The sequence below is a fragment of the Chenopodium album genome, chromosome 6 (assembly GCF_948465745.1).
Source record: "Chenopodium album chromosome 6, dcCheAlbu1.1, whole genome shotgun sequence".
Taxonomy (NCBI): domain Eukaryota; kingdom Viridiplantae; phylum Streptophyta; class Magnoliopsida; order Caryophyllales; family Amaranthaceae; genus Chenopodium; species Chenopodium album.
The window spans coordinates 34,944,804-34,962,699 of record NC_137839.1 but is presented as its reverse complement, the minus strand read 5'-3'; the positions used below and the strand labels follow the sequence as shown (position 1 = coordinate 34,962,699).

Here is a 17,896-nt window from a genome sequence, read left to right as displayed (position 1 = left end):
TTAACTTTCTTAATAACAACAAAATCAACCCAAAAGGGTTGAGGTTTTGGGGACGGAGGGAGTAGAAAATACTGAGAATAAAAATTACGTAGAAGAAAATAATATAACACCTAAAGTAAAAAACATAGCTTCTTTAAGAAGCTTAATGCTAGGCATTAGCATGGTTTCCAGCAGTAATAATGTCAGAAAATTAAGAAGAAAAAGACTGATTATAGGATTAAGATGAGAATTACAACTAATAGAACGATAATTCCACTTTCGAGAGGTGGATTCTCTCCTAATATGAGCTTTCGAGAGGCTCACGCTCTCCCAATAAGAATCCTCACAATATTCAACATGATCATTATTCCTCCTAATGAGGCCTATTTATCGAAAAACTCTCATAACAAACTCTTAACTTATTTCCCAAGCTACTACTAATAAGCTATGACTAACACACCCTTCCCCTAATATAGATTCCTTGCATTTAAACTAAGCTTTTCTAAGAAGATATCCAATTATTAATATGTTATGATAGTCATTTTTTTATCTTTGGGATTAGGAGGGGGGACTGTTTGGCCATTGGGAGCCTGTATAGTGAATGTGTTGGGGTGGACACAATTTTGTAGATGTTTAGATGAAGGATAGGAATGCATATCTTATTTTTACTTCAGGAGTATTTATTCAGCTTTGATTTTTTGTCTCCTCCGCAGAGATTATCACCAGATATGCCACTCCAGCTTGCATCAGAAACTATATTGAGAATGCTGAGAGCTCGACTTCATCATTATCATCAAGGAAAAGTATGCTGACCTCTTCCCTTTATATATGCATGCTGTATATATGATACTACAGATTTGAGTGGTTTTAAAAATGTTACGCAAATACTCATCTACATATATTTATTTTAAGTTCTGTGTTTTGGTAGTTTCTAATCTTTGCTGATTATGCTTTTTTAGCAATCAGCTGTTGCTATAAGCTTGTTTAATTAGCTGATTATATTAGCTGGTGACTAGTAGATGATTGTATTAGTTATATGTGTGTTTGGCAAGTAGCTAATAGTTAAGAGTTAATTGTAAAATCACTCCTAAAAAACGGAATACAAGATTATCATTTGTGGACAGAGAGAGTACAATCTAGCTTTATGTAATAAACCTGTAGTACCACTTTGATCACCAAAAATAAATTAAAAAAAAAAAAAAGTTTATGATGTTTAGATTAGGCAGTTAGGCTCATTTGTGGCAATTTTCCAAGAACTTCATCTCACCAAACAAACAGAAATTAATGAAGGATGTTAACATTTTCCATCTCTTATAAATAGTAACCTACCATATTTCCTCTTGTTGTCTTGACCCTTCTCCTTTTTTCTTTCTTTAAATGATCTTACTGAGTTTGATATACTCCCAACCATGTTGAGATGTAATTTGATAAAAAAATTTACTACCAGTTGCAAATCTTGCAATGTTTCTTGACAATTCATTACCATGTCTGGAATCTCTCAAGTCTCAACTTGATGCATGCATACATATTTAGATCTGGAATTATGATGAAGCTAGAGGGATTTTCCTCTTTTTGGGGGCTTTGGGTGATGAGGTTACCAAAATCATCAATAACCAAAAATGGAAGTTGAATTGCAGTTGCATATGGACTTTATGGGGTTGAGTACTGAGTAGAGGAGGCAGGTAGGATGCATGTGGAATATAGCTTGGGGCAAACTTGTCTTTTTATGTCTTATATCTTGAACTGCTAATTAAAAATGCTGCTCTTTCATGCTTTTAGAAATTAGATATTTGGGACCAAACTGCTCTTTGAATCTAGCCTCTACTAAACACATAAATTAGTGGTTTGGAGTGGTCGAACCTCTAAAAGGTCTCCAGTCTGCTGTTTACTAAAGTGCCTCAATGAATCTTAAATGGCTTGCATGATCTGTACACTACCACAAAGACAAGTAGGAGCAGCAGTACTGCAGCAATACTATATTTTGTTTTTGTTTTGTTAAATAGCTTGTTGCTCTGAGCTCGAATACAAAATCCACTAACAACATTCATGCCAATTTCAAGATGGCTTGATCCAGCTCAAACTTTGTGAAACTAAGTTCAACTGAGTCGAGCCATGATCAAGAGCTGTGTATCTTGACACGATCAAGGCTCCTTTATGGGTTTCCAAAAACTGCTTTTGTAACATGCCACTTTTAAGAAAGTTATAGTAATCCTCTTCACTTCTGTTTTTATCTGACTGATTCAACTGAGTCGAGCCATGATCAAGAGCTATGTATCTTGACACAATCAAGGCTCCTTATGGGTTTCCAAAACCTGCTTTTGTAACATGCCACTTTTAAGAAAGTTATAGTAATCCTCTTCACTTAGGTTTTTATTGGACTGATTCAAAAGCCAACATATTGCATACGGGGGATCTAAAACAAAAAAGACTCCTTGTAATTATTGAGATCACCCTTAATCTTCACATTTGACTAAAGTACTCTCGGCTCAAACATAACCTGCTTATGTTGTATTGTATATTCTATTTCCAGAATCCAGATGTCTTTGTTAATGCATAGAACTCTATTAAGTTCCCTGCAGATCTGACATAACGCGTTTTTTCCCAGATTGTGCATAGTCTTTCGCGTGCAGTAAATGTTGATGCTAGGCTTGCTAGACTTGAAGAGAGAGCACGGAATGTGCAGCTTAATGATGAGAGCTTATGTGATTCTTGCCATGCCCGTCTTGGAACCAAGCTCTTTGCAATGTACCCTGATGATTCTATCGTCTGTTATAAGGTTGGTAATTTTGTGTGTGATAAATTCAGCAGTAGGTAAATGGTGGATTTTGTAGTCTTGTCATCTCTTTTGGTGTTGCAGTGGCATTGTGTACTTCATTCTGGCAGATATTTAGCTAGATTCTGAGAATAAACTCTGCTCTAGAAAATTCTATAAGTTGGTAATAGACCTACAAGCTCCCTCTGTTTCACTGTAGAGATGGATGACTAATAGTAAATTAGTAACCAAATTCCTGCCCTATGTTTATATTAGTATGCATCTCTTTCATTTTTTACCTCTTTGCCAATCTAACTGTCCTATTTATAAAGGATTTTAAAACAAGAATCACTTTATCAACCTTATTCCATCAAATCATACCCTTTCTTTAGTCAGTATTGTCAAACCTTAAGGTTAATTAAATTCTAAAATGTTTCTTATTTTACCCTGTTCATTGGTTCAATTCTCAATTAAGTTTCCAATCAATCTTTAACTTAATTGGAAAAGAAATAATAAATAAAAAAATCCCCCCCCCTCTTTTTCTCTCTTCCATAGCTTCCAGCAACACTGAAACCTTCCTAGAACTCTTTCTTTTTACGATCATTATAGCTTTCTCTTTGTTCCTCTTTAACTCGGCTGTTTAGGGTAATTTTGCCCTGCCGCGTGGTCCAATCAGAGGATGACACGTGTCAGTCTCAGAATGGCGGCCCAGAGTGGACCAATCACTGCTTGACACGTGTCACTCCAAAAATTAAGGGAAAAAGGCGGCCTTCAAGCCCAAATCCCGAGAACGCCGCAAAACGGCGCAACCCACCAATGATTAGGGTTCAGTGACCTAATCAGGGGCACAATTCCCAAAGATCCTATAAATAGGGAGATGTCCCTCATTTTGAGGGCACATTTTACCATTTATTACACTTGCATTCTCTTACATCAGAGAAACACCTGAGCTTGGAATCCGAGCAGATACCCACCTAAATTTCCGTTCTCTTTAGTCCTTTTCAAGTTACTAACTTGACCGTCGGAGGCGGAGCTCCAACCACCCGGAGTCTCCGTTATTTTGCAGGTACAGCTCGGCCGGATCAGACTTCGTGCTGTAACTCTCCCAAGGGACAAAAACACCCAAAACATTTGGCGCCGTCTGTGGGGAGAGTACCTCGAAGATGGTTCTAGAGTCTGTATCACCCCCTAATCGTCTGGGCGAAGACTCAGAAGTCTTTACAGACCATGAGGATGAAGATCCTCAGGTCGAAACCTTTACAGCCGAAGACGGCTCTCTCAGAACCAAGCGCATCCGGCCCAGAGACACTCTGGAGCAGGGTGCCTCCCAGGCGGGTACTAACCGACCCTCTGAGCAGCCGGAAGGGGAAACCCAAACGGCCGCTGGGTCAGCACCTGTCACCCGAGACGAACTCATGAGATTCATGACCAGTTTCAAGGGTGAAATTAAAGAGCTGATCACCCAAAGCCGAGCTGGCCCAAGTAAAGGTCAGTCGGCCAAGAAGACTCCTCAGGAGAAGGGGAAGTCAGTCAGAGACCGGCAGCCCACTCCTCATCCAAAGGAGAAGGCAGCCGAGACCATTGATTGGTCAAAGATTCTCCTTCCCAAGAGGAACAACAATACCCGCCGGACTCAGCAGCCGGTGGGAAGTAAAAAATCAATTCCTGATGCCCGGGAAATCATCAACCAGAAGAGGAATCAGCAGCTGTTTGCGTCGGCCTCAACGTCGAACTTTCCAGACAGCTTCAACAACTCTACTGCATGGAACTCTCTCTCTCTCTGCATGGGAGCCAGACAGCCGGTAATACCGTCCATTCTGGCCCTCATATGATTGGAACTGTACCGTATGTGCCTACTCAGGCTTACGGACAGTATCCCCCTCACTTCATGCAGCCGGCTCTCTTTGGAGGTCAGGCGGCATATCAAAATGTCCAGCCATTGGACTGGCAGCTCCGGCTGCTGCGCCTGGGTGAACAACCTTCTGCGTTCACCCGGGAGATAACCGAAGCGGCTCAGCCAGCCAAGGTTAAGAATGTGTTGGTTGGTACCTATGATGGTACCACCAATCCGGAAGACCACCTCATGGCTTACACCAACCTCATGTATCTGCAGGGGTTGGATGATGTCACTTGGTGTCGGTGCTTCCCGGCTACATTGAAGGGCATTGCCCAACAATGGTTTGGCAATTTGCCAGCCGGGTCCATTGACTCCTGTTTGCTTCCAACTTCTCAATGAACATCCTTGCTAAGAAAACAAGCCTTGATTTAAGCACTGTTAGGCAGGGAGAGAGAAGGGCTGCGCTCATATGTCAGGCGGTTCAATCTGATAAGAATTCAGATTCAAGGACTGTCTGACGAGGTAGCTTTTACAGACTTTTTCAAGGGTCTGAGAGACGGGTCGACCTTTAAGTTCGACCTAGTCAGAAAAGGTGCTTTCACCTTACAGGCGGCCCTGAGGGAGGCAGAAAGCTACATTCAAGCTACCGACCTCTGCTCGCCTGGTAGCCAGTCGGACTCCAAGAAGTCCGACAAACAGAAAGACAGCCGGTCAGCTCAGCCGGCCAAAAACAAAGAAGAGAGCAAGAAAATAAAAGAAGTCTGGGCGGTTACTGACTCTGACCGGCCGTCCCAGAAGAAAAAGAAAGAATTTAAACCGTACGTTCCCAAGTACGAGTTTAATAAAGACTGCAACTTCATCCTCATGGAAGTAAAGGACCGGCTGTCCATTGAAATGCCGAATCCAATGAAGAGTTCTATCCAGTCACGGAACAAAAATAAATTCTGTCAATTCCATGAGGAGGTTGGCCATGACACTAACGACTGCTTTAGTCTTCAGCGGACGTTGGACCGTCTGGCTGACAAAGGGCTGTTGAAGTCCTACATTTCTAAGTCCCCAGCCGGGGCAAAAAAGAAAAACAAGGGCCAGTCCTCCAAGACTACCTCCAGCCTGCTAGTAGTTCGGATACCGACAAGGAGCCGGTCTACACTATAGCAGGCGGGTTCTCATGTAGTGGCCCTACCATCCGAGGCACCAAGAGCCATCTTCGAAAGATAGACAAAGATGATGATGAGCAGACGTCTACCAGCTCCTCCTTCCCAGACGTCTTGATCAATGAGAAGGATAGAGGCAACGTCCGCCGTCCGCATGACGACCCGGTGGTCATTGAATGTAAGGTGGCCAACCAGTTGGTTGGACGGATCCTTATTGACACCGGAAGCTCCTCAGACATCATCAGCCTCCGGTGCCTGCAAAAGCTGAAATACAATGTCAGCAGCATGCATCCGGTCACCCACCCCTTGGTTGGTTTTGGGGGTGGGATGGTCTACCCAGCCGGTAGAATTGACCTACCCATCCGGCTGGGGGAAAAAGGCCAGGGACGACATATTGTCGTCACATTCTTGGTCGTTGAGGAGTTGACCGCCTACAACATCATCCTTGGCCGGCCAACTCTCAACGAAGCCAAGGCAGTAATCATGCCGTCTCTCATGCTCATCAAGTATGAGAGGGATGACGGCTCTGTTGGTTCCCTGAATGGGGATCAGAAGACGGCCCGAGAGTGCTATCTCTCAGCCGTCAGAGATACCGTGGCCCCAGGCAGTCAGGAACCAATAGACCTTGACAATGTCAAGGACGCCGACCTAGCACCTGCCCCACCAGCAGCCGGGAAGAAAAGAAAGGCACCTCTGCTGGTGGAGGTGAAGAAGGAGAAAAAATAGCAATCACTGGCCGCAGATGAGCTCCGTCCCCAACCGGATGGTGAAAGCATTGATCTCGTTCTGGATGACAGCCGTCCGGAACGTACTGTAAAGGTTGGGACGGTTGCTCATGCTACTTTGGGTGCAGACTTGCACCTTCGCTGAAGGAATTCAAAGACATTTTTGCCTTTGAAGTGGAAGAGATGCCAGGCGTCAGCCCAGATCTCGCTGTCCACAAACTCGCCGTGGACCCCAAAAAGAAGCCCATGCGGCAGAAGAAAAGAAACCACGGCGAGGAAAGAAGTCAGGCGGCAGTTGCCGAAGTCAAAAAGCTGCTAGACGCCAGGTTCATTTGGCCTTGTAATTTCCCCGACTGGGTGGCCAATGTGGTCCTTGTTAAGAAACCGAATGGGACCTGGCGCATGTGTGTTGATTACACAGACCTTAACAAGGCGTGTCCAAAGGACAGTTACCCGCTTCCAAAGATCGACAGTCTGGTCGACTCTACAGCCGGTCACGCCTTGATGAGCTTTATGGATGCCTACTCCGGCTTCCATCAGATACCCCTGTGGAAAAAGGATCAAGAGAAGACGGCCTTCGTCACTGATCAGGGGTTATTCTGTTATTCTGTTACACTGTGATGCCGTTTGGCTTGAAAAATGCGTCTGCCACTTTGCAACGGATGATTAATACGGTCTTCATTAATCAAATTGGGAGGAATGTGGAGGCGTACATTGATGACATGATAGTCAAATCCAAGATACAGGCGGATCACCTTGCTGATCTCCGAGAAACCTTCACCACACTCAGGTGGCATAAGGTTATGTTAAATCCAAAGAAATGCGTCTTTGGTGTTGAGTCTGGGAAGTTTCTCGGATTCCTGATTGATCAAAGGGGGATAGAGGCTAACTCCGAAAAGATACAGGCGGTGATTGACATGAAGTCACTCCGTTCTGTCAAGGAAGTTCAGAGACTCGGTTGTCTGGCCGCCTTGGGGAGGTTCCTCAGCCGGTCAGGCGACAAATGCCTCTACTTTTTCCAAGCAATCAGGAAGAAGACCAGATTTGAATGGGGGGATGATGCTGAGGCGGCGTTCCAGATGTTGAAAGAGCATTTACATTCTCTACCTAGGTTGGTCAGTCCTTTGCCTAGGGAGACGTTGTACATGTACTTAGCCGTCTCAGATCATGCCCTCAGTGCCGTTCTCCTTGCTGAGCGAGACGGCGTGCAGCTCCCGGTTTACTTCATTAGCCATGTTCTTAAAAATGATGAACTCCGGTACCCCATGGTTGAAAAATTTGGCCTTGCTTTGTATATGGCGTTCAAAAAATTGAAGCCATACTTTTTGGCATATCCGGTGGTGATTTACACTGACCAGCCACTCAAGCGGCCAATGTCTACCTTGGATTCATCCGGGAGAATGTTGAAATGGGCTATTGAAATGCAAATTGACGCCTACTCTGATTCCCAATTGGTTGTTAGCCAGTATGAGGGAAGCTATGAGGGTACCCATCCGGCTATGATCAAATATCTTCAGGCAGTGTAAGAAGAGGCCGGGGCACTTGAGGAATTCCGACTGAATCAAGTGCCTAGGTCCGAAAACAACCAGGCGGATGCATTGTCAAAACCGGCGTCTTCCGCCTGCCATGATACGCCTCGGTCTGTCTTTTGGGAAGTTCTTGAAAAGAGAAGCATCTATGAAGATCCCATTGGAGTTCTGGATCGAAGCTCTACCTGGATGGATGGCATCCGGGCCTATCTTTCAGACGGCACACTTCCTGATTCGCCACAGGAAGCAGCTGTCCTGAAGAAGCAAGCTGCAAGCTTCGAGTTGAAAAATGGAGAACTCTTCAAGGCAGGGTTTCTTAAGCCCCTGTTGAAGTGTGTCACCCCTGAAAAGGGGAAGGAGGTTCTCGAAGACTTGCACTCGGGATTCTGCGCCTCCCACATAGGCGGCAGGTCCCTAGCCGTCAGAGTCAGACGACATTACTTTTGGCCCACTCTTGAGGCAGACGCCGGAGTTGGTGAAGAAATGTGACAAGTGCCAAAAGTTTGGCAAACTTATTCACCGTCCGGCTACTGATCTGACGGCCATCCACAGCCCAATCCCGTTTGCAAAATGGGGCATGGACATTCTAGGTCCTTACACGCCTGCTCCAGGTGGAAAGCGCTACATCTTGGTGGCTGTGGATTATTTCACCAAGTGGGTGGAGGCTGAGGCGGTTAAAAACATCAAGACCTCAGACGTAATTTCCTTCATTTGGAAGAACATTATCACCCGGTATGGGATACCTATGTCTATGGTGTTTGATAATGGTCCTCAGTTTGAGACGCCTCAGCTAAAAACTTGGTTGGGAGATCAGGGGATCTCAAGCTATTTTGCATCTGTTGGCCGGCCCCAAGCAAACGGCCAAGTTGAAGCCTTCAACAAACTCATCTCAGACGGCATTAAAAAGAAAATAGAAAGAGCCGGTGGCTTATGGGCAGAAGAGTTAATCCATGTCCTATGGGCCATCCGGACAACAGCGAAAGGGGCAACCGGTGAAACCCCATTTCTCATGGTTTATGGTGCTGAAGCCGTCTTGCCCATCGAACATTACGAGCCGACTCTCAGAGTCATATGAAGAGGCAAACTGGGAAGCAATGCGCCTGGCATTGGATTCACTCCCAGAACGCAGGGGCAATGCCGCCTTGCGTCATGAGATTTACCGTCTGAGAATGACTAGAGCCTACAACAAGAAAGTACACAAGCGTCCTTTGAAAGTTGACGACTTAGTGTTACGAAAAATGGAGGCAACCGGTAGGGCAAATGAGCTGGGAAAGCTAACTCCAAATTGGGAAGGCCCCTACCGGATCTATGAGGAAGTGAGAGACGGCACCTACCGCCTGGAAACTCCAGACGGCAGGCGCGTGCCTAGAACTTGGAATGTAGACAATTTGAAAAAGTACTACTTCTGAGAATGTAAGTTTTTTGTAAACAGTCAGTCAATTAATAAAGATTCAGGCTTTGTTTGCAAAATTGTTTTGTTGCTTTTTGGTTATCCGCCTGGGTAATACTCAGACGGATTTCTTCACTTACCTAACTAAGTTTGATACTTAGTAAAGGCTACATTTTTGTTTATTTACTTAAATTTAAAACGTGGTATGATTTAATAAATGCCCGTCCGTCTGGGTATTACCCAGACAGGTTTTTTGGTTTAACCGACTAAGTTCGACACTTAGTGTGAATTAATTGATTAAAAGCTAAGCACAAAAACGCTTGGCAGCTATACAACCGGTCCTAAACAAGACCAAAGGCTAAAATGGCCGGATGGTTGCTCATTTTATAAAATCGCCTGTCCCAACATGGACAAAGGCGTCCGGTGACACCCCTCCGGGTGCAATCGTCGCAGAGAACAGACTATTTGTCGGTTCTACGTACCCATGCAGACGACAAAAATTGAACGACCAAATTAGTCAACTCATAGCCGTCTGACCGAAATGACCTATGAAGAACGATAGTTTCCAGATACCGGATGCCCAGAGGCATCAGTCGGTCACCGGCTGAAATTCTCACTTAGGTTATTTATGCCAAAATTGCACTTCCCACCCCAATTGGGGCAAAAGAGTTGTTCAATGCTATGAAATCTTTATCAAGACGGACAAACGCCGTCTGGGTAGTGACTGGAACGCCTGTAGGTGTACGGCTGTGCACTTGGTTTGGGGCAATCACTACTGTGATTGATTGACTTACAAACATATCATGCTCTTTACAGCATCAGACGTTTTCAAGACAATCAACCAACTCCACTTGAAACCAATCACACAGCCGTCCAGGGGCAAGGACAGCCAGACTATAGATTAGTTAGATCGCCGCATGCTTTTGATAAGTTAGGCAAAGATGAAAAATTAAAATTTGCAAAAAATAAAATTCAGATGCAAAATGATCAAAATCGACTTAGTCGGTGCATTTCATAAAGTCCACCCAACCAAACGGTTGTAGTGGATTAAAATGTTAACCGGACCCCGTCCGGGAGAAAGAAATTGTTAATTAACACGGCTCCACAGCCGGTAAATACAAAGATACTCGGCACGCAGGCCGGAAAAACAAGTTTTGGCATACTGCCGCAGAACTAAAGAAAAAATAAAAAAGAGGGGTTGGCATACTGCCGCTGAAAAATCACTTCTGGCCTGCAGGCGGCTCCACCTGGTCCTCCTCCTCATCATCTGAGGGTATCTCTTGTTTCACCAGGACCTGAGGCACGGACGACTCGTTGTTGGAGTTGACCCAGGCTTCGAAAGAGGCAGGCTCTGGCTCACCTTGCTCTCTCAAGTACACCACGTACTCGGCATGTAATCCGCGTCTGGGTACAAGGCAGCCCAGGCGATCTTCATACGGGCGTCATTGTCAGCGTCACTCTCAGCAACAAGGCGGTTTTGCTCCGCCTCCAGGGTTGCTGCAAAATTTGTCTGAGCCTGAGCAGCCTCCTTCTCCAGCCTCTCAACCTTGGTCTTCAGTTTGGTGTTCTCTTTGAAAACACCTTGAAGTGTGCCAAGGTCCGCCTGGGCCTTCTTGAGCGCCTCATCAGTCTTTTTGGCGCTCTCATCCGCCTTCTTCTGGGCCTCCTCCGCCTCCTTCCAGGCCGTCTCAGCATCAGTCGCCCGCTGTTTGGCCGTCTCCAGATCTGACTCCAGCTGATCTGACTCCAGCTGCTGGATTCTAGACGCCTGTGTCATAATTATTGCTTTAGTTTCAAGTTCATTTACGATAGTCGAGTGTAAAGCAATATTATCAGCGTCTATGGCGGACTTCTTGGCCCTTTTTACCTCTTCCCGTTTGCGGGAATAAGGACGTTTGAGCCCGTCCACCCGCAGCATGGCCTGCAAAAAAGCAGGCGGTTTAAGTATTGCAGGCGGGATAAAACACTTGGAAAAAATAAAATTGAATTGACATTTTTCTTACCTCAGCCAGAAGGGATAGAATGCGTTCAAGATTGAACGTCTCTATCCCAGGGATACTGTCTTTATCCCTCTTCCGGACGGCTTCCAGCATGGCCTTGGCATGCTTCTGGACGTCTGGCAGCGTAGAGATTGATCTGCACCACAATCAATACGTGATGAGTGCGAAACTAAGGCAGCACCTATTTGTTGCCGACCGTCTGAAGATGACGTCTGTTGAGAGTGGGATTTCACCCGCAAAGGCCACCCCAGCTCAAGCGGGGATTCAAAAGGGTTCTTACCTTCAGAGCCAACCAAGCGGGAACCGTTTGCAGGCGTGGAGAACCCCCCGGTCGCGGTTACGGGGTTAACGAGGCTGAGGCCCAGGCTGCCGCCTACCTTCTCGTTCCGCCCCGCTATCCGCATCTGCTGATGCTCGGCTGAGGCACCAGGAGTTGACGCAGAGGTGGATTTTTTTATTTTGTTGAGAACGGCGGGGGTCTCCTCCCTAGCCCGTTTGAGTTGTTTCTCAAACGTCTTTCCAACCTCTCCCCCCTGCGAAAATAACCAAGTTAAAGTTAGCATCCGGGGAAAAATAATTGTTAAGATCAATTTACGAAAGGGTCAGGCGTTTATTACCTTGGCCTTGACCTCAGCCGCAGCTTTTTCCGCAAGCTGCTTGCGGATGAGTGCAGAGGATCGCTTGGGAGTTTTCTCCGTCTGCAACATGTTTAATGCTTCCTCTGCAAAAAGAAAGAAATTGGTCAATATCATAAATCAATTTTGATAAAAAAGTACTACAGACGGATATAAACTTAGGCGCATACGTTTGGTAAACATATGCCCTAGCCCGCAGGTGGCTAGGAAACACTCGTCCCTGAACCAGGCGCTCTTGGGGATCCAGTTCTTGGAAACTTTTATTGTTTCCCCGGTTGACAAGGTTGCGTCTGTGAGGCCGAAAAAGTCCGCCTCAATGATCTTGTCAAAATCTTCCTCTAGAGCGCACTTCCGGCCCATCAAGTCGGGCTTCTTATTATACAGACGGAATTCATAATTCTCCCGTCTGGTTGGAGCTGACATCAGATAGAACCTGTGATTCCAGCCGTCGAATTTCGAGACCTTGTCCAAGGTCATCATATATTGGGGCTGCGTGGTTAGAGTGTACCACGCCCTCCAGCCGCCGCCTGGGCTTCTGCTAAGATAATGCATACTAGCAAAAGCCTCCCAGCCGAAGCCCCTGGAACTCGCAGGCGGCAACATACCCCAGAATGTTTGTCCAAGAGTTGGGGGTAAGTTGCCAGACTCCAAGGCCGTAGCCTCTTAAAATTGCCTTCACCGCCTGGTGAAGGGGGAAGCGAAGGCCAGCCTTGAACGCCGCCTCATAACAGCCGAAATAGCTGTTGGCGTTCTGTTGATCGTCCCCCTAGGCGTTGGTGCCATTCTCAGGCGGCACCCGGATCCTATACCCGTCTCCTAGTGGGTGCATTTTAGTAAAATTATGTAAGTTTTCCTCCATTTGGATCCGGTCCTTGGAGGAGACGTGGATGTTGAAGGGATCGTCCTTCTCGTTCCATTTTTTCCTTTCCTCTTCCTCGCTATCCTGAAGCGGGGGTAAGTCATCATTGCTCTCAGAGGTATAGGCGAAGCTGTCGCTCTCCGTCTCTTCCTCATTTTGGGTCAAGGGGGCAGAGGCGGCCTCATCGCCGCCTTGGTCACATTCTTCCAAGAAGGAATCAGCGGGAGTTGAGGGGGCGCGCGGAGGGGATCTCTCCAGAGCCGTCTGCCGTCTGGTCCCCCTGACCAGACGGTTCTCCCTCAGGCGTTTGGCCGCCTGAGCCTTCGCTTTTGTAATTTGGATCAGTTGCCGTCTGCATTGTCCGAGCCATGGTGTCCTGCATAGACACATAACTGGTCGGAATCCAAGGCAAAGGGTGGTCCCAACACCCCGAGACGACACCTGGTGACCGGCTGGACTCTAACCTAGGTTGTGCCGTGTGTGTTGGTGATGCATCCATTTATTGCAAGAAATTTGTACAAGCGGTGAAAAAAAGAAAAAGAGCTGAGAGAGACAGAGACGGTGCCTTTGGATGTGATATCTGAAGGTAGGCGGGTCCGGCTGGGTCGATGGAGAACAAACTTTCTTACTCGCGTCTGACTCAAACGGATGACTTCTGCTCTCTCAAAGTTTTCTCTCTAGAAAATTTTTGTAACGTACAAAATTATGAGGGTAAAACGGCTATATATAGAGGGTAAATACGGGGGCATTTCCGTAATTTACTCGGAAGGTGAACGGTTACTTCTTTATGGTAAAATTACCGCCAACCGGAGCGTGACATGTGTCACAGATGCCACGTGGCGTGCCACGTCACATCTGTGAGGGGCAAATGTTTAGGGTAATTTTACCCTGCCGCGTGGTCCAATCAGAGGATGACACGTGTCAGTCTCAGAATGGCCCAGAGTGGACTACTTGACACGTGTCACTCCCAGAAATTAAGGGAAAAAGGCGGCGTTCAGGTCCAAATCCCGAGAACGCCGCAAAACGGCGCAGCCCACCAATGATTAGGGTTCAGTGACCTAATCAGGGGCACAATTCCCAAAGACCCTATAAATAGGGAGATGTCCCTCATTTTGAGGGCACGTTTTACCATTTATTACACTTGCATTCTCTTACATCAGAGAAACACCTGAGCTTGGAATCCGAGCAGATACCCACCTAAATTTCCGTTCTCTTTAGTCCTTTTCAAGTTACTAACTTGACCGTCGGAGGCGGAGCTCCAACCACCCGGAGTCTCCGTTATTTTGCAGGTACAGCTCGGCCGGATCAGACTTCGTGCTGTAATTTTCCCAAGGGACAAAAACACCCAAAACATCGGCCAAAACTTTTCTTTCTATCTCTTTACCATCAAGCTGGAAAGGCACCACCTAAATTTACCCCTGCTCACCCTCTCCCCCCTTGGTCAACACCTCATCTTCCTCCCTGCCTCCATCACCACTCCTTATTTAGGCAATTACTTTAAATGTGCAAAATGATAGGAGAACCAGCAGTGTCTTGGACTTGATTTTGTTGAGTTGATCAGCCTATTGTGGTATTTGTATATCCACTGTCAACCATAGCAGAGAAAACACTCCATCTGCCTTCTGTTGCTAATCTATTTTGCACAATTATCCAGGCCCCACCATTACAGCACATTGAGAGTCTATGGGAGGCTTCCTGGTTTAAAATAAACCATTGTGAAGTTTCTAGATTGCTTACCATTGCCTCACTTAAAACTGTTTAAGCTCAATTATCTAATTTTAGCTATGATGATGTTGAGTTCAGAAGAACTGGCCAGATTAAATCATATGTTCCCACCCAGCACAAGTACATCTGTACATGTAGGCTGGACCAGTGATGTAGGGGTATGCCGCAAGGGGTGGGTGGGGGGGGGGGGGGAAGAGAGAAGAGGAAAGGCTGGTTATATGGCAAAAAAAAAAAAAAAAAAAAAAAAAAAAAAAATTGGGGGTGGGGGGGGGGGGGGGGGGGGGGGGGTAGGACTAGGGGATTAAGTAATGGTTTGGCATGTTTACCATTCAGGGGCAGCTTTTTGAATTTTTGGAATATAAGTTCATATTTGTATAATTTTGTACCATTCAACACAGGTACATGAGTTTTTGTATCTTCCCAGCGTAAGTACATATAATTTTTGTACGAAGTATATTTTTCTAAGCTAGGGATGGTTTTGGGATTAACGAATAAAGATCCTTCTCAGGGGTTGTTTTATATCAGAAAAAAGAATATGTATGCTTCTAAGTTAGGGGGGTGACTGTTTCTGTATCTTCTAGTTTAGAATTTCAGATACACTTTCAGAATCTAAAGGATACTTAATAAATGTTGAATGGATCTTTTGGGCGTAGAGCTGAGTGCTTATTTTGTAGACTGATAATTGTTTTTGTTGTTTTGGTGGGAATTTTGTGGATTGATTTTTTCTGGTGTTAAGAAACTGTTTTATATGAAATTATTTGATACCATTACTTAGGTCTACTGTCTAATATCTCGCATCTTTCATACAGTGTTTCCGTCGCCTTGGGGAATCTACATCTGTAGGGCGCCGTAATTTCAAGAAGGATGCATTAATTAAACCCGGTTGGCTTGTTTCTAGGTAGTGTATTGAGAGACATTCTGGAAGCAAATGGCTGCACATAGTAGCTCTTGGTAAAAAAAAAAAAATAAAAAAAAAAATCTCTTTGGTTGCTTACTTTGTTTTGGGTCCTTGCTGTTTAGGTTGTTAATTGATACTGATTGTGTTGTGGATATATGATTAGTCAGTAAATTCTGAAATGTAATCATAGTGTGTATTCAAAATTTGAATATCATATTCACTCTCTTAGTCAGCCATATTTTATTTCCCAACAAGTTCATGAGCTCTTTTGATGAGATGCCTTTCAAAAAAGTTTAAATTGCCAAACTTAATGTACTTTTTGATCCGCAGAAAGACAAACTTTTTTAAAAAAAAAATGGATGCACAATATGTACAATAAAACATCCGTTATAAAGTTACTCTAAAATGAGCAAAAGTTATCCTTGAAATGAATAAAAGTTACTCTAATATGCATAAAAGTAACTCAATACAAATAAAAATTATCTAAGCTTTGTTAGTGAAGAATTACATTTTAAATGACTAAAAATCAATTTTTAGTGATTGAATGTAATTAAATTACCTTTATAAAATTTTTCTTGTTGTTTATTTATATAAAAATTGTATTATATTTAAAGTCATCCAAAAAAAGGCAAAAAGCTACCTTAAAATTAGCTAAAAGTTACCCTTATATTGCTTGATGTATTAGTGTAATCGGGTGTATATAAAAGTTTTTCCCACAGAATTTAGGAGGAAACAAAAGTAAGGAAAAAACTAATTTTTGTTGTTTGGTCCTAAAATATAAATTGGATATGCTAGGAAATGCACAAATTCTTGATTTAGGTGAACTTTCATTAACTTATTGTAAGACGGGTTAAATTTACCCTAAAAGTACCTCTCACATATTATAAAAGTTTACCATTTTTCTAACATAAATTTTATTTATTTTTTTTTTAAAAAAAAAAAAAAAAAGTTGTAATGAATAGATTAAATTAGCCTTCTAATCATGTATCCATTAGAAATCTATAACTATTACTAAAACAAAACACGTTGATATCATTAAGGGACACATGCAACACTTTACTAGTATGAAATTTTTTCCTGCCAAAATTATTTTTGACATCATCATAAGCTTTTTTCGTTATCTTTTCTTCATAAGTTTTTTTTTTTTTTTTTAATTTTTTTTTTGTGGGGAAGAATCCTTCCTAAGTTCTAATACTACATAAATACAATACTTCTTTCAAAATTAATTAATGGGATTATAATTACACTTTTTTGAATTAAAAATATTAACAACTAGTTTAACTAAAAAATATTTTTAATCCGTGAAATGCACGGGACTAAACTAGTTACACATTAAAATACAATAAGCTCAATGTAAATTAAAAGTCAATCTTAAAGGGATTAAAATTGCCATAAAAACAGTTATAATTTCCCTCAAATTGAACGTTTAATAATAAAAATAAGGAAACTTTAGATTTTAACACCTCACAAAAACCCGAAAATGGTTTTTAACACCCCCATAAAAAAAAAAAATTATTTTAACACAAGAAAAATTTCCAAAAAATGGATTTTACCACCACTTAACGGTTTCCGTCAAAAAATTATGTTAAGTGGGGTCCATAGTGACACATGTCACCATTTTATTTGTTTCTGAAATTTTTTTTTAAAAAAGGAAAAATTTAAAATTTAAAATTAAAATCCTAAATCTACCCAGCCACTGCAACCCCACCACCGCCCCACCCAGCCACCTTCACCCAATACAGCCGCCGGCCAAACGCCAGCGCATCATCTCCTCCTCCCTTACCAGACGCACCAAAACCCTCCCTATCCCCTTTCGCAGCCCTAATCTGCCCCAAAACCAATGGCTGAAACCCTAATCAACAACCCTCCTTCCCCAAAACGGCCACGAATTCGGCCATTAATGTAACACCCTAGAAATTCCTTTCCTTTAAATACCCACTTTACTCTTTAAAATACGATTTAGGAATATCTAAGACATTACCGCCACCGTGAAAACGGCTAAGGCAACTATCAAAGATACACAACAGAAGACTTAAAATTAAAAATCGTTTAAACAAGTCAACTCAAAAGTCCACCAAACGAAAGTAAAGTTTAAAACCGAAACAAACAAAGTCAAATAAAATCAAACTACAACTTGGAACCATTAAAGACCCTTATTCAAAATCATTCCAAAACCAAACATTTGCGTTAGTCCACACAGAATATGTCATAAATAAATAAAGCATAAAACACATCGTAAACTAATGGAAACTAACATGATTCACTCTTCACTCATGCCCCTTCATGAATATGCTTCAATACCTGAAAAGTTTATCTCTACTTGTCCCCACTACTCTCCATTAAAAATGGGTCATCATAGGGCCAAGATAAAGACATGGCCAAACACACAAACACACACAATCAACAAACCTGA

General features: G+C 43.6%; 1 protein-coding gene across 1 annotated transcript in view; it reads left to right on the top strand.

Annotated features, from left to right (window-relative positions):
* Positions 1-15,786, top strand: part of LOC145636021 (vacuolar sorting protein 3-like) — a 42,122-nt gene extending 26,336 nt beyond the window's left edge. Inside the window, exons 12-14 of the mRNA XM_081687460.1 lie at positions 693-782; positions 2,585-2,755; positions 15,395-15,786. Coding sequence (XP_081543586.1) covers positions 693-782; positions 2,585-2,755; positions 15,395-15,487 — 354 coding nt within the window. The 3' untranslated portion in view covers positions 15,488-15,786. The remainder of the gene's footprint in view (positions 1-692; positions 783-2,584; positions 2,756-15,394) is intronic.
* The last annotated feature ends 2,110 nt before the right edge of the window (positions 15,787-17,896 follow it).